Source organism: Neodiprion fabricii, chromosome 3 (assembly GCF_021155785.1).
Source record: "Neodiprion fabricii isolate iyNeoFabr1 chromosome 3, iyNeoFabr1.1, whole genome shotgun sequence".
Taxonomy (NCBI): domain Eukaryota; kingdom Metazoa; phylum Arthropoda; class Insecta; order Hymenoptera; family Diprionidae; genus Neodiprion; species Neodiprion fabricii.
The window spans coordinates 961,616-976,768 of record NC_060241.1 but is presented as its reverse complement, the minus strand read 5'-3'; the positions used below and the strand labels follow the sequence as shown (position 1 = coordinate 976,768).

Below are 15,153 nucleotides of genomic sequence, written 5' to 3'. Positions count from 1 at the left end.
GGCGACGGTGTCCAGGGACATTTCAACTACGCGTCACCCGGAGAAGAACAAGAAGATCAGAACGAATTCCGACCCAACCTCGGGGTTCGAGTATAACGGAGCGATTAACGCTGTACAAGTTCGATCGTAATCGCTGCTGGACTCACCGTGAAATGTTCGCGGGTGCGACATTCTTCCAAAATATGCATTCCGACCGACGAAACAATGAGACTCGGGGATGGTTTTACCCTCTATCTCTCCGTCCGTTGCTCCTTCTTCTTCTTTGGCGAGTGACTGATCGGTGGACATCCTGCGCCAGGATGCAGAGCCTGTTAATCGGGAGATGAGGATCTGGCTGATATTCACTCGTATTTTCGTACTCGTTGGGCCACGTCACGTACCCGATTCCATTCGCAGCACTCTTCGACCTCTCGTTGTAACGAAAATCAGGCATTTGTCTCGAGAAAGCCGCGTGCTGCAGGCACCGGGATTAAAATAGCCTTATCCAGAGCGTAATCTCACCGGTCGGTTGACCGTTGACCACGCTCTTGGACGCGGGCCCGAGTCCTTCTTTCATGTCACCGCATTATCACGTCGAAATGGCTTTATGGTGAGCATTACACCGCAGGCAATAAAACCGCACCGTGCCATCAAACGGAACTCTTCACCGCGCTCATTTCCCTCTTCGAGACAGTCGAGAAATCTTCGAAAATTTTTCTCGAGAAGTATTACGGATAGTGGGAAGAGAGACCGTCCTCCGCACCTCGATCATATTTTTAGCCCCTGAACTCTGAGAGCGAAGGATGATGGAAGCTTTCGCCATCGTTACTCAGGACGATTTCCGAACAGCTTCTCTCTTCGGGGGTTGAAGAAGCTCGATGTCATTCGACGGGTTCGGGAGATCCGTCGTTTCCCGTTGTCTCGAGCGAAAGAAGCACGCTTTAACAACTTCTCTTCGATCCGGAGGAACCGCTTCGCCGCAAATAACCGCGTTCCGGGCTGCAGCCGTCGGTGCAGGGCACATAAACTTTGCGCAGTGCCTACGTAGATATAACGCAAGCGTTATGGTAGTTGGTACTGGAGGGGATCGGCGAACCGTAAGTTATGGTTTACGAGCTCGAGTCGAGAACCACCACCACCACCACCACCACCGCCGGATGATCTATCGCCGCGGTTGCAAGCCCGCGATAATCCGGCCACGAGCATGGCTTACCCCCATTATAAACTCCACTATGCCAAGACACGATCTCAAATACTAACCGTCCCCCGCAACCCCGTCCATCCCGGTCCACCCGGCTCCCGGCGTGTTCTGCCTTATGACCCTGATAGCGTAACCTGACTTATCTTTCACTCGACAGTCGTACCCACGAGGCGAGGCAAACGTCGTTAATCAAGGTCTAAATTGGAATCAGATTTTCGGTGGGTGCTTTTACCTCGTTCACCTTTCGACGGATGATTTCCCATCGATGATGTGGAAACCATGTCACTGCACTTCGTCGTCCGTGACACAGGTCTGCTAAAAATTTCTATTTTCTCTTTCCCTGTTTGCAATTATTCTCGAGTCCCACTCTAATACATATTAAATGAAAGTAAGAAATAACATTTGCACAGGGTTTTCAGAATCAAAAATAAAGATATCAGATTTCGAGTGAAACGCGAGTTTCACCCAAAATGAAACTACGAACACGAGTTCAAGAAAAAACCAGACGTGATGGAACTTTTTGAGTATTTATACCTTTTTCAGCGAGTAAAAATGTATAAGAATCAGCATAAAAAATGCTGTGCAATTTTTTGGTTATGCAGAGCTGCGCGATCAGAGACAAAATACACCTACACCTGACAAACTGCAGATAGAGGGTGAAAAGTAATATACCTACCGACCGGCAAACCCGTGAACGGAATCATTTGTCTCCGACGCGTATCGGTGACTTCGTTGCAGCGCCCGACTCGCAGGGGTCGGTTCGGTCTGTAAGCCCTGCAAGCGTTTACTTAACCTAATAGAATACCAGTCACGACGTTTATCGTCTGATTCAATGCGCGTTGATGCGGTGGTTATTTAATCAAACATCTCCGCCGGCAGTTTTCCTCTGCTTACACTGCAGGGGTGGTTCCCTGATGCTGCTCGTGCAGCACGCGCGCCCCGAAAAGAGGGTCGCGAACGTTTCGAGGAATATATAACGCAGCGCTTCGTTCACCCCCCTCACCACCCGAAGCCTCTACGCTCCATCTCCGTGCATATAATACTCCGGGATAACGACCCACCACTTACTTTTCTCCCCATTATTTTGGTCAGATACACCGTAGTAGCTGAAGCAGCGGTACAAATAGACGTTTGTCGGATTGGGGGAAACCGCCTTGATAAATATTTAGCACCCTCCGGTTACGTGACGGCATATGCCACACTCATCCGCGTAAAGCTCTTTCGAGATTTTCATCTCTCGCCGCGAGAAGGAGGAGGATAAACATAAGTGACGCCGAAGCTAAGCTGTTGTCTCATTCCATTTATTCCATGGGGAAAGAGAGAGGTCAGCTTCTTTTCTGAATTTAATCTCTTTATACGCAGGGGTATATTTTTAATCAACTATATCTTGTACCGTGATTTTTACTGTAATTATGAGAAAGACCGCGGGACCTATGTTGCATGGAACTTCAGGTCGGGATAAAAAAACATGCCTCCGTAATACTGAAACTGAGAGGTGATTCTTTTTCCAGTGCGCTCAGTCGTTCTGGTTAAATGTACCGCGTAGCTACGGCTGCAGGGTGGATCCTTCTTATTTTTCTGAGAGTGATCGAAGAAAGAGAGAGAGAGAGAGAGAGAGAGAGGAAAGTGGATCGTAAATTCGCGGGGTATGACTCGGCTTTTCGCCATCAGCTTCTGCAGGCTCGGTTTCCTCGTGTCTTGTACCGCCAAATAAAAAAAAAAAGTGGATGGGTGAATTGAAAAACGGTTTTATCCAGCATATCGAACGTTACAAGGCTGAAGATGATAACGTTAGCATAACGAAATAAAATGGAAAAAATCGTTGTTGTACAATTTTAAAACTACTTTCAAGGAGTTGCCTTTTCGTAATACGAACATGTTTTCTTTGTTACGATTCATCAGACAAATCTTGGACGATCCTAAGAATTGAGGTAACAATTTTCCCTAGACGTGCATCGTTAAAGTCACGCTACTAAATTTTCACGTCGTTCATTTTGTAAGTACATATTTGTCAAAGTGTTAATCTGTTGATCGATTTTTCCTACCGCTCCCTCCGACGACGTTTTATTTGTGTTTTTTTTTTCTCAAAATTTCTCTGTCTTCTTCCGCTTCCTCAGCATGAAAAAAAAACCCTTATAAAAGTAGCGGAAGGAGGTTTAAATCGCGTGAAGTCAACGTCTGGAACGCCGAGGTGAAGTTAGAGGGGCTGCAGGCCGGTTGCTCTAAACTTTGGAAACTTACGGAGCTGCTTTTTACGATCGGTACGTGTCTATTAGTCTCATTACATCCCGAGGCCGAGGTTGGTTAAGGACGGGTAGGTATAATATTGCTGCAGCTGGGGGGTTAAAACTCGTTTCCGCGTTGCGCGAGATGAGAAAATTCACCACCGTTCTGTAAAAACATCCGGGAGAATCTTCTTGGGGGTCGATTTCTGCGCGCGCTCGACGCCCGCGTTCGCTCCTGCGGGACTTTATTCTCTTCTTCTTCTTCTTCCTCCTCTTCCCTGCCGGCCTGCCGACCGGAGGCCGTTTAATTCTATCCGTGGATTAATTAGAGGATTTCGAGAGGATTAATTACAACCCCGGTCAGACCTAGCGCGTAAACTTCAGCGACTGATAATTACTTTCGCTCAGGCACTGCAGTCTTTGACAAGTAGTAGTGATAAAAACGATAAATATCTTACACGTTTTTGAGATACGCATTTCAAATTTTAACAATCTGGAAAACTGTTTTCCTCAATACATTTTGTATAATTTTTTTTTCTCCCCTTGTCGCCACCTTTTTGGTTATGGAGAGTGTGAAAAAATTAAGGAGATGGTTCTTTGAACCTTGAGATTTTATTGTATCGACCGACGAAGGCTGGCGAATTGAAATAGTTGCAGAAACAATTGTCATTCGTTGAGTTTTGCGGGACACAGGATCTCGGGTGTACGAAAGGGGGAATGAACGAAGCGTGTCAGCAACGTCTGAATCGACCCCTCCACCCCTCAGTCAGTCGTTGCATTGCGGGCCACCCTTATCAAGTCCCGACACCTTGCGCCCCTTCGGTCGTCGACTCTTCTGTCAAATGGGCTGAATGGAATTTGAAAAAAAAAAATAAGAAAATACTTTGCGGGGTCGGCAAATTACCTTTTGAGAAAAAAATCCCTCACCCTCTTGTTTTCAGCGTGATAAAAAAAAAAAAAAACAGAACAAGACAAACTCCCTACGTTTTTCAATGAAAGCTGAACGTTGTCGCGAATGTTAATCGATCGATTGATTATCGAGGATATCGCGATTCTTTAGATTAAAAGAATTTTAATGTACGCGAGAAAGGATATCGAATTTTCAAATTATAAACATTTAAGCTACGACGATAATGGAAACAATTAATGTTCTTGGCATTAAAATTTGGTGAATCTGAATTTTTGAATCGTTTTTAAAAAAGTGTTCGCACGAAACTTTGTCTCTTTCTTTTCCTCTTTCGTACTTTTTTAAAATTCTTTCCTTCTATCCCTGCGGGACAGCTACTTGAGAAAGCAATTAAGAATTTGGTTCTCGAGAGAGAGTGAAAAATGAGCGTTAATTAAAAACAGTGTTCAGTGAGTATAACACAGTACACAGAGCCAAGGAAATAATTATAATCTTAGAAACGTAAACGACAATTTGAGACGGAAATAGAGCTTCGGAATGGAGGGTGAGTTTTGGGATGATCCTATTGTAACAGGTCGAAAAATAGTTGATTTTCGCGATTTTTTTTTTCACAGGTTACAATACGCTAATCAATCTGATTTTTATTTTTTTTGTCCAAATTTGAGAAATGTAGCTTGGAAACTCTTCCTTTGAGAAAAACGACGCTTCGAGAAAACCGTTAATAAAAATGTAAAAATAAAAATATACGTTTAAAAATTTATCATCTGTTCTTCGTTAGTGCTTCGATTTGATACAAAAAAATTCAGACTGATTAGCGTATTTTAACCAAGAAAAAATAAAAAATAGCGAAAATCAGTTACTTCTCGACCCGTTAAACTAGGATGATCGCTTAAAGCCAGGCCGCACACGAGGGTGTCGCGATATTGACTTGCAGTGAAAAGTAAAGAAAAAAGAACGGAGAGCCGAAGCTGCATGTGAAAAATTTTCGTCCTCCTTCTTCTCCTTCTTCTTCCCCCTCCGTATCGTCCTTGTCGGGGGATCACCGAGGGATGCTTATTTAAGTAGAAGTAATTTGATCAAAAATTTAATCAACTTGGGATTTTTCAACTGCGCTCGGCCTCCGCACCAAGGAACGCGAACCAAGCGACCGACCGACCGACCCATCGCCCGAATTATACAACCTCTCACGAGTCAGAAGCGCGTGTACAAAAGCGCGTGGCGAATCGGCTATGCGGAGCAATAAAACTCGGAAGAATTTTCCTTCTGTCATCCGACACCCCAATCCACCGAACGTTCCGAACCCCTCAAACCCAGCGCCGCATCGCATCGCGTCGCGTCGTCTCATCGTCGACGAATGTTTAGCACCTACATCTATATGTGCGCAACGGGTCAAACGATGGATATGCGAGAAGTGCACGGACAACTAGGATCATTAAACCGAACGAAATTAGATCAGATATTCGACTTTGAAACTATAGATCCAGTTCCGTTCGGTTGGTAGGTGATGTTGAAATTTGAGGAAAACTTGAAGCTGCACTCGACGGAATCCGTCAGCCGATACGAGTATCACGAACATATTCTTTAGTGAAATAACTATAAGGTGTAAGTATTTTACGATTACAGTTCGGAAACTTTATTACGGGTTGGATCGTTGGAACCTACTCCACGCTCAGACGAGGTCTTATTTGGATATTTTATGGTTCGTACACGTCGATTGTGCACTTACGCACCACTACTTCCAACGCAGGAAAGGGATCGGTTTTAAGGGGTTACAGCTACAGCATCCAAGCTGTACCCCCCCTTAACTGGTTTGTTATTAATCATCAAGTAATTGGATTACAACAGTGGTCAGTGTAAAGGAGTCAATTATAAATGACTCGTGCGAAAGCCAGAATGGAAGTGACGAGTTTAGAGAATGTAGGAGACTCGCTAGTTGCAGTTCAGAGATGTGCCTGCTGACTCGATGAAGATAAGGAGAGGATGCAGGGTGTAAAGTGACCGTAAAAGACTCTGGGAAAGAAGTATGATGTCTTTGTGAAAAATGGCTTGTTTTTTGTTCTCCATGTCTTTTTCGTATCTCGTATAATTCAACAATTACTTCAAGTCGGCCGATCCACTTGTCGGACTTCAATGATCGACCGGTGGCTCTTACGCTTTCCCGTTGCCGTATAGGTGGTCGTGGAAGGTGGAAGGTGTGGAGTGGCCATAACCCCACGACATGTATAGATATCTCGGAACGAGCGTCGATCGGCGATCGGTCATTCGTTCTTGGCGCGTGCATACCGCGGGGGCATTAATGAGCCGACAGGCATTCCTCTTGCGCTTTGCTCCCCGAGCCGCACTCTCTCTTTTTCTCTCCCTCCTCCCCCTCTGGTTCTCGTTCTTTTTCCCATCTCCTCCTCCTCCTCCTCCTCCTCCCCCTCCTCCTCCTCCTCCTCCTCATCCTCCTCCTCCTCATCCTCATCCTCATCCTCAAAGCCTCGCGCGATCGCGTTGGGTGGTCCGCGACGTAACCGCGCGCATCCTACGCGGAGGTACCCTATAGATACCTCAAACCGTACCTACTATACACACGATACCGAGGTACGTACGTAACCAGAAATTCAACTCGCATGTCGATGTACCCTCCACCTTAAGTGCATCCGCCAAGGATTTGACGATTTAGGGCGCCAACGAGACTCACAAAGAAGGTATCCCACCTTCCTTGTCACGTTCAAGAGAACCATTACGGAGTCGTCGTCATTTCTCTGAAAAAGTCCTACAATTTTGGGATAAAAAATCCTCCGCTTTGTCCGAAATCCATAGTCAAATAAATCCGTCGATCTAGACGTACGTTCGGGATGATTCGTAAATTTTTGGTACTTGTTCGAGAACGATCATTGAATTCAGTCGTGACCACACCTAAATCTTCTCGACAAAATTGAAGATTGGCAAGAGATGCGAGAGACGTGGAATGAATTCGGAGAGATGAAACTGCAGCCGAGTGAATCGACCGCGAGATGCTCGTTTGTGCTTTTGACGAATTCCGCTTGGTTTCAGTCAAATTAACAGAGTCGGTTATACATACTGCAGGAGGCGGAAGAGGAGGACGGGACGCGATGCGAGCGTAACAAACGTCGCAGAAACGATGGAGTTGCAGATTTATCGCTTTGAGTTTTAGGAATCGCAGAGAGAGAAAGAGAGAGAAAAGTGAAATGAAGTGGAGAGAGTCGGAAAGAGGAGGCGGCAAAAGACCGGGACCACTTAGCTCCCTGTAAATACGTCGCGAGAGCGCCAAACGGCACATATGTCACTCCATAGATCACCGCACGGATCCAAGGGATAGCTGCTTCCTTCCTTCGTTCCCCGGTCAAAAGCTCCGTGTAATTGCCTCGTGCGCCTTTGCCCTCGACCGTCGCTTCCTCGGAACTCGTTACCCTAATTATTTGCCAAGAAAAGGGGAAGAGACGACACGGTAAAATAAACCATTCTCCAAACTTTTTTTTTAACGATATTTCATTTACCATTCATCTGATCCGCGTTCGCGAATTTTTCAAGTTTGGCAAGCAATTTTTTTTTTTATCCTCCCTTGCCGACAAATTTTTATACCCTGTTCAAAAATATTTTCGTAATTATTTTCTCTTTCATTGGAATTTATTTACCTCTTACCAGATCAACGTTTCACAAACGAATTTCAAACCATACACAGCATCGAGTCTTCTTTACAATTTCTGGTAGCGTGCAGCACATGCAGCGAATGGCGTTTTAAGCGATTTCTCATGTTCGTTTATCTCCGTAGGATTGGTACAGTATAATGTTCGATTCATTAGAGTTGCTCCAAGTAGTTTTAATCCGTATTATAATGAATAGTATTTCTGCAAAATTTATTCTCATTATCAACTTTTCAACGTTATTTTTTACTCCGTTTATTTATCTACACCTTTCGACAAATTGGCAACGCGACGACAACGCTCTGCCGCGATACATACGCACGCACACATTTATTTCCGTATGCAGTCAGCGAGCGTGGAGTAGAGCCACTAATCTTTCACTATTAGCGTTTTACCCGCAGCTGCCAATTACTAGGAAAAACTCGTACGCGGCGACGATTACGCTCGTGGTAAACAAACGGCTTAAACCCGCCCTCTTCGAGAGCCTCCTAAACACTCGTTTCCTCAAACGACAAAGCATCCTCCTTGTGGGAGTGGCTCGAAAGCTCAGTTTTACCCTCAGCGCCGCGAAGACGCGATGCTAATTGCCGTGAGCACGCGTTTAACGAATTGACGTCCGCAGGCTCCTCGTAGCCGTGCTATTTTCGGCTGAAAAATTCTGGTAAACTGGTTGGAAAAAATTTTTATTTTTTTTTCTCAAAAGCTTAAACGTAATATAAAATGTCCCAGCTGGTGCACTAAAATTTTTGGATCGATTAAACCATTTGTTTCATTTATTATTAACTAATAAAAAAAAATGAAAGAAAATCGAAACTGCAAAGTATATGTTGATATGACAAATTAATTGTGAAAAAGTGAAAAAATTTCTGACATATTCACTGTAACAGAAATGTAAAAAATAAGACAAGTGTGAAATAGACCTGCCGGGACGTTGCGTTTAGTCAAAAATAATTTCTAACGGTGCACCTGTGATAAAGTAATGAAAATAAGATGAGAAAAAAAAATCGATACGTATCATTTTCACCGAGGTATAATAAATAAGCTTACTAAACGACGTGGAAACTGGCGCATGCACGACGCCGAAAGGAAGTCAACGCGGAGAACGAGCAGCTGGAAGTAAAGCGTAATTTTGGGGTTGATAACGAGTTGAAAACCCGGGACGGGGGCCGGAATTACGGCCGCCTCTGCGGTTTGGGTCAGCGGTATGCCTATTTTGCGTAACCATTAGGGGTTTTGTCCCTGGATGAGCAGTAGTGGCTCAGTGAATAATTCCCTCGGGAGATACCAGAGCTACTGCAGTGATGTCTCCTCGCCGTTAGCCAAACCGGCCTCAAATTAATGTATTGTATACGCTTGTGTGCCTACCCAACTTGTTTATGACTCTGTCAAGAGCGGGGAGCTTTGCTATTCGGGTTATGTGTGTATAAGTTGGATTCAAATCCCGTGCTCACTGTCAGCGGAAAACGCGGAAATATTAACCCTAGAATGATGGTACACGCATTTTTTTTTACCATTTAACTATACGTGTACTGGATTGATCCAAAAAAACCGAATATTTTTTTCTTCTAAATCACACGTTCGATATTTGTTGGAAGAGGAAATAAGACGCTCGCTTCAATTCGAACCTGTAATATTAGTATTTAGTGGTTCCTGAACCTAATCTTACATTTTCCATTCAATTAACATTGGAAAATAATTTTAGTTATTTCGAAATATTGTAGCTCACAATCAGTAACGAGGAAACGTTCATACATAAATGTCCGATAAATCTTTTCGTAGGAAATTTAATGCTCTACGAAAAAGGTCTCTTATAATTTTTTGATAACTAAATTCTTTCAAAAGTTATTCAAGGTTACAGTTGAAATCGTGTAAAAATTTGATTTTATCGTAATCAACAATGAAAATACTGGACTTGTTACAAAATATAGTAGATTCTTTGTTTATTTATTTTTTTCAAAAGATTAAGATTTAAAATCACCGTAGGGTACAAACGTACCCTAGTGTACCATTCTGGGATCTAACTTTCACAGATTCGTGAGAAAAAGAAGATGTTCTTATCTAGGTATTTTCTCTTAATGGTAAATTCGTTGTTACAGCCGCATACGATAATCAACTTGTGCATATTTTAAGAGCGTTGAACGTTTGTGATCTTCGTTATTCCCTAATATCGCGGAATGGGCATTCGGTTCTGATAACGGTAATGGTGATGATGATTACACGATAATGATGATGATGATGGTGATGGTGATGACGGAGGTGATTAGGGCGGTGGTGAATAGAGAAATTTTTCAAATTAATGTAACAGTATGCAGTATATCGTTTAATGATCGTTATTCATCACGTATCCTATACAGGTACATCTATATATATACATATATATACACACGTACGCTAAAAGTTTCACGATGTAATTACAACTCGACGAAATAACAAAACGGTGGTGATATACGTACTACATGTATGTAGTATGTAATACCTAAGCGAGTATATATATACGAAGTACAAACGACGTTGCGTACGATATAATGTCTGTATTTACAATTGAGATCGTTTCAAATATTAAATATAAATATATATATACGTATATATATATGTATATATATATGTATGTATAAACTAATATTATTGTAACAATATGCAACGTACACATGCACAAATAGAGGGCTTACGTTGACCGTGTGGATATAATTTCCTTGCGTTCGTTTCGCGCGACGAGTGCTATAAACTCTCGACATTAGACCCAAGTGTGTATAAAACGCATGCACGCGTGTAGACGCGAGTGGTATACCTATACCTATTCCCGTACACACATGTAACGTATAATCGCGAATTGAACGTTGGCATAATATAATACGTCTCGTGACATACGTAATATGTAATTACTTAATCCTCTTATAAGTACACAAACCACACTCGTATAACTTGTCATTTATCGGTACACGAGTGGACATGTATACCTTTAAATATGCGGCATATTTACAAAGTTATTTTTTCCCCCCCTCCCTCAAACTTTTCGGTTAAATTTATTTTTCCTTAATCTTTTTGCTTTTTTTTCACTTCCTCCTTTCTTTATACAGGGCAAATAAATACGCCTTATCAGTATATATGTACATTGTACATTACGCATGTAATATAATAATAATAATAGCAATAATAATAGTGATAATAATATAATATGTTTATCAATTTAAATTATCAAGTCTGTCGAACGGTGCTCAAATCCCTCTCTCTCTCTCTCTCTCTCTCTCGTTTTTTTATCCATCATACGTTCGTTCCTTCTGCACCTCAAAATTATCACCCTATACACGTTAAATAGGTATTCTATTATAGATAACAAAACAAAATTCGTTTTACAGTTTTTCAGTCTATCAAATATACGCAATTCGTATTGTATATATACAATATGTTATATCTACACGTTAATCTCCGGTATTTCTCTTTTTTTCCTACTCAAAACAGTAATGTGGGATAAAATTTTGAATATAAAGAAAATTAATATCGTATTTTTTTTCTTCCATTCTTTTTCTTCAATAAACTTTAAGATTTGTATAAAAAAAAAATATTGCTATTTATATACATTCCAATATATATTGCAAAATGTTTTTTTAATCCTTATCTCGCCGATTCATCTATATACGTATATTAAATTATCTTTCCCTATTCTTCTTTGTATCGTAAGTTGAAAAGAAATCATTCTTTCAAAACTGATATCCGACCTCCAAGGGCAAACCTAATTGCCGCTTGCTCAAATTCTTGTTCATCTGCATCGAAAATATCTTCGTGCAAAGAATTTAGCGACGGCGTTCAATCGGCAGGGTCTTTTGAACGGAAAATCGATCATCCTTAGGTAGCGAAAAGACCGAATCACAGAGGATCGCTTCATATCTCGTCCAAAGATCGCGATTATTCTTATCATCATCGTGATTTCCCGAAATGGAAATTAACGCTGCTGCTCTCCACACTCGATCGTGGTTGTAAGGTCTTCATGACTTTTTTTCATCCGGGATCAATTCTTCGCCGTCCTCGTCAACCGGGACCGTCGAATGGTTGTAGAGACCCTGAGCCATCAGCTGAAGAGCCAAGGGGTTCTTTTGCCCCGTTGACTTCTTGATCTTGGCCCGTTTGTTCTGGAACCAAATTTTTATCTGCGCCTCGTTCAGTCCAAGGTCTCTCGACAACTGCTGCCTCCGTCTTTCGGTCAGGTATCGATTCTCGCTGAACTCCTGCTTCAGCCTCGCCAACTGCTCGGCGCTGAACGCCGTCCTCGGCCTCTTTTCTTCCGGAGACGCGTTCTTGTCTCCGGTACTCGATCGCTTAACTCGCCTCGTTCGCGGACCTGGAAACAAAAAGCGAAGCGTCTCGATGGTTTTGCGCCCTTCCACGAAGAAGAGGAATAAGAAGAAGAGGAATAAGAAGAAGAAGAAGAAGAAGAAGAAGAAGAAGAAGAAGAAGAAGAAGAAGAAGAAGCAGCTAGGCTTACAGTTGGCCACCGGTAAGCTTTATGCCTTAGCGGTACAAAAGTACAAGAATTGCCTTGTGACACGCGAGAGATTCCTTCCTTCGGCATTCCTCGGGGGCAGTTATATCACAGTATTTCTGTTATTATTCCAATGGAATGGTATGGTGTGGTATGGCACGGATGCAGTTTACGTGCATATAATAGCCGTTGGATTTTAATGAGAGTTAATTAAACCGACCGATACGAGTTTATTCTCCTTTTTTCGTCTCTGATCCTATTGCAGTTGTACGGTGGTTGTTAATTTTCACAAATATCCGGACGTGTGTATCTGCGTTTTACAAGCCACCGCGCGACACGAGGAGGAGGTGAAATATTAAACGACCGCATCGTTGGATTGTAGTCTTTATCCAGTTTCCTGTTAACCGCCGGCTGGCTGTGTACGTGTTAGTACCGTGTAGGTATATACGTAGGTAGGCACTTACGAGGAGGCAAAGCGGGGCCGCCCCTCGAGTTGCAGGGGTGATTTTTAAATCGCTATAAATTATTCACAACCCCCTTGAACGAGCTGACGCGAATTCCCAACAGTCGGCAATATCATTCGTGTGTATACAACAATAAGTGATAATCCTCCCCCAACGGTAGAGTCTGATCCACATTTCCGTATTTTTATATGGATACTACCAGAGTGTCTGTAACGACTTAAAAAAAAATCCTTAAAATTTTTAAATGTCATGAAATTTGACCGATGAACGTGAAAATTTTATTTTTGGGTTAATTAGTAACTCGGATTTCAGCATCATACGGAATGTTGATGCCCGTTTACACTTTTTTTTCAACTTTCAATCCCTTGTACAGATAGATCGATGTAAGGGAACGGATTGTTACGTATCTCTAAATATTTGAAAAGTGACATTTAAAAATTTTGTAACGTGGTTGCGTATCGTTGAAGAGTTAACGAAAAAATTCTCAAATGTCGTGATTCCTTGGCCGCCGAAAAAATTAGACACCCCGGCTATCAGACTCGACAACGACGACGGTGCATGGTAAACGTATACAATGGATGTGTACATCCGGTCGCGGAAACGGATGATTAGTCGTTGTAGGTAGGTAGATGTAAACTTTCGAATCAAAAACGGGGATTAAAAGCGAGTGTTTTTAGAGGAAAAAACGCGCCGCCGTCCGTGGTTTCGTGTATACATATATCCAGACATAGGTATCTAAAAATAAGAAATGAAGAATCTCCCCTTTAATCACACGCGTATGTAGGTATAATAATACTAACCGGAAGAAGGCCGGTCGGAGTATCTCGTGCAGTAAACCCAGGCAGGCCAGAGACTCTGAGAGGCCCCCGAATTATGGGAGGCGGCGGTGGTTCCACCGGAAGTTCCGCTCTCACCGTTCACAGATTCCGCACCGACCGAAGACAAAGACGGCGTTCCGGTCGCCGATGATCCGGTCATCGAGCTGCGGCTGCTCGCGAGGCTTTCGAGGCTTCCGCTCCTGCTGAGACCACCCGAAGAAACGCCGTCCCGGTCCCGTTCCCGGTCCCGGTCCCTGGAGACGTGGATGCCGGCGTAACTCGGCGATGTCGGAGAGTGCGAAGACAGCCGCGTCACCGACGAGGTCAGGCTGAGGTCCCTTGGTACCGGAAGTGGCCGCGTAGTGCTGAGGATCGCCTGTCTTCCAAAGTCGGGCTGAAGAATGTTGAGGACGCTGAACCTGAGCGGAGGTTGATCGGTCATCTGCTGGCGACGCTGATCCCGGTTTTCACCCTGAAGCTGCCGGTGTCCATCCTGACCCCGGTTCTCCGGCACCCCGTAAAGCCGCATTCCGTATCCGGAGTCCATCGATATTGCCATTGCGACGCTCATGGTTCTTGTTGTTGTCGTTGTTGTTGTTGTTGTTGTTACGGTACAGTGAGTACCTTACCCTACTATGGTGGGGCGCTGGTGGGTTAACGATGATCGAAAATTTGACACGGTACCCGGCACTTTCACTCCATTTCCTTTATATTTCGTTACGCAATATTCACCGATAATCGGATCTCCTCAGTGTTACAACTCAGTTGGAATAGCAGCAGTACCAGCGGCAGCGCCGCCGTTCGTTTAACTGTTAAGCGTTTTCTGGGTACTTGACCGAGTGCCGTGACGGGTCTGACTGCCTGTCTATCCTTCCGTCGGTGATGTCTAAACTACGCGCCGCGATCCCCGCCCCCCACCCCCTCCCGCCCCTCCTCCTCTACCCCCCCACCCCCGTCCCCCTTCGCCATCCTCCTCCGCATCGTCCGACCGAGTCGGTGCACCGAGCTAGACACCCTCGATTGTATCTCTATTAACGTTCCTGCGCTAGTCCCGCCCCCTTGGACCTAAGTTTCATATCGGGGGCAGCGAGCCCTCCAATCCCCATCAATGTTAGCGCAGTGGCGTAGCTTCTTCCCCCTCCAGAAATCCCGGCAACGTACGAGAAACGTTGCAAGCGGCACGAATTTCTGAGATTATTGCGAGCTTTTATATTTAGACAGTGTGGGGTTGAAGATTTTTCTATATAAAACAAAAAAAATTTTGAAAAAAAAAAAAAAATAATCCACAACCGTCCACCTTTCGAGATTCGCGACTACACCTTTCTCGATTTTCATACACCTCCGGGAAATGTTGAACCCACGCCGTTGTTTGAAGCTTCTTGCCAGCTGCAGCTGGTCGATAGTTCCTCCTCGACGTTTTACACTTGACTCG

General features: G+C 43.7%; 1 protein-coding gene across 1 annotated transcript; it reads right to left on the bottom strand.

The window, feature by feature from the left end:
* Positions 1–10,239: 10,239 nt before the first annotated feature.
* Positions 10,240–14,565, bottom strand: LOC124177944 (homeobox protein engrailed-1a-like). The gene is made up of 2 exons (XM_046560926.1): positions 13,704–14,565; positions 10,240–12,298 (listed from the first exon to the last, which is right to left on the bottom strand). The coding sequence occupies exons 1-2, from the start codon at positions 14,290–14,292 to the stop codon at positions 11,946–11,948; spliced, it is 942 nt and encodes a 313-aa protein (XP_046416882.1). The 5' UTR covers positions 14,293–14,565; the 3' UTR covers positions 10,240–11,945.
* Between the last annotated feature and the right edge of the window lie 588 nt (positions 14,566–15,153).

Coding starts and splice junctions, on each gene's coding strand:
- LOC124177944 (XM_046560926.1), bottom strand. CDS start 14,292: ATGAGCGTCGCAATGGCAATATCGATGGACTCCGGATACGGAATGCGG. Junction 12,299..13,703: donor CTCCGACCGGCCTTCTTCCG/GTTAGTATTATT, acceptor TTTTGTTTCCAG/GTCCGCGAACGAGGCGAGTT.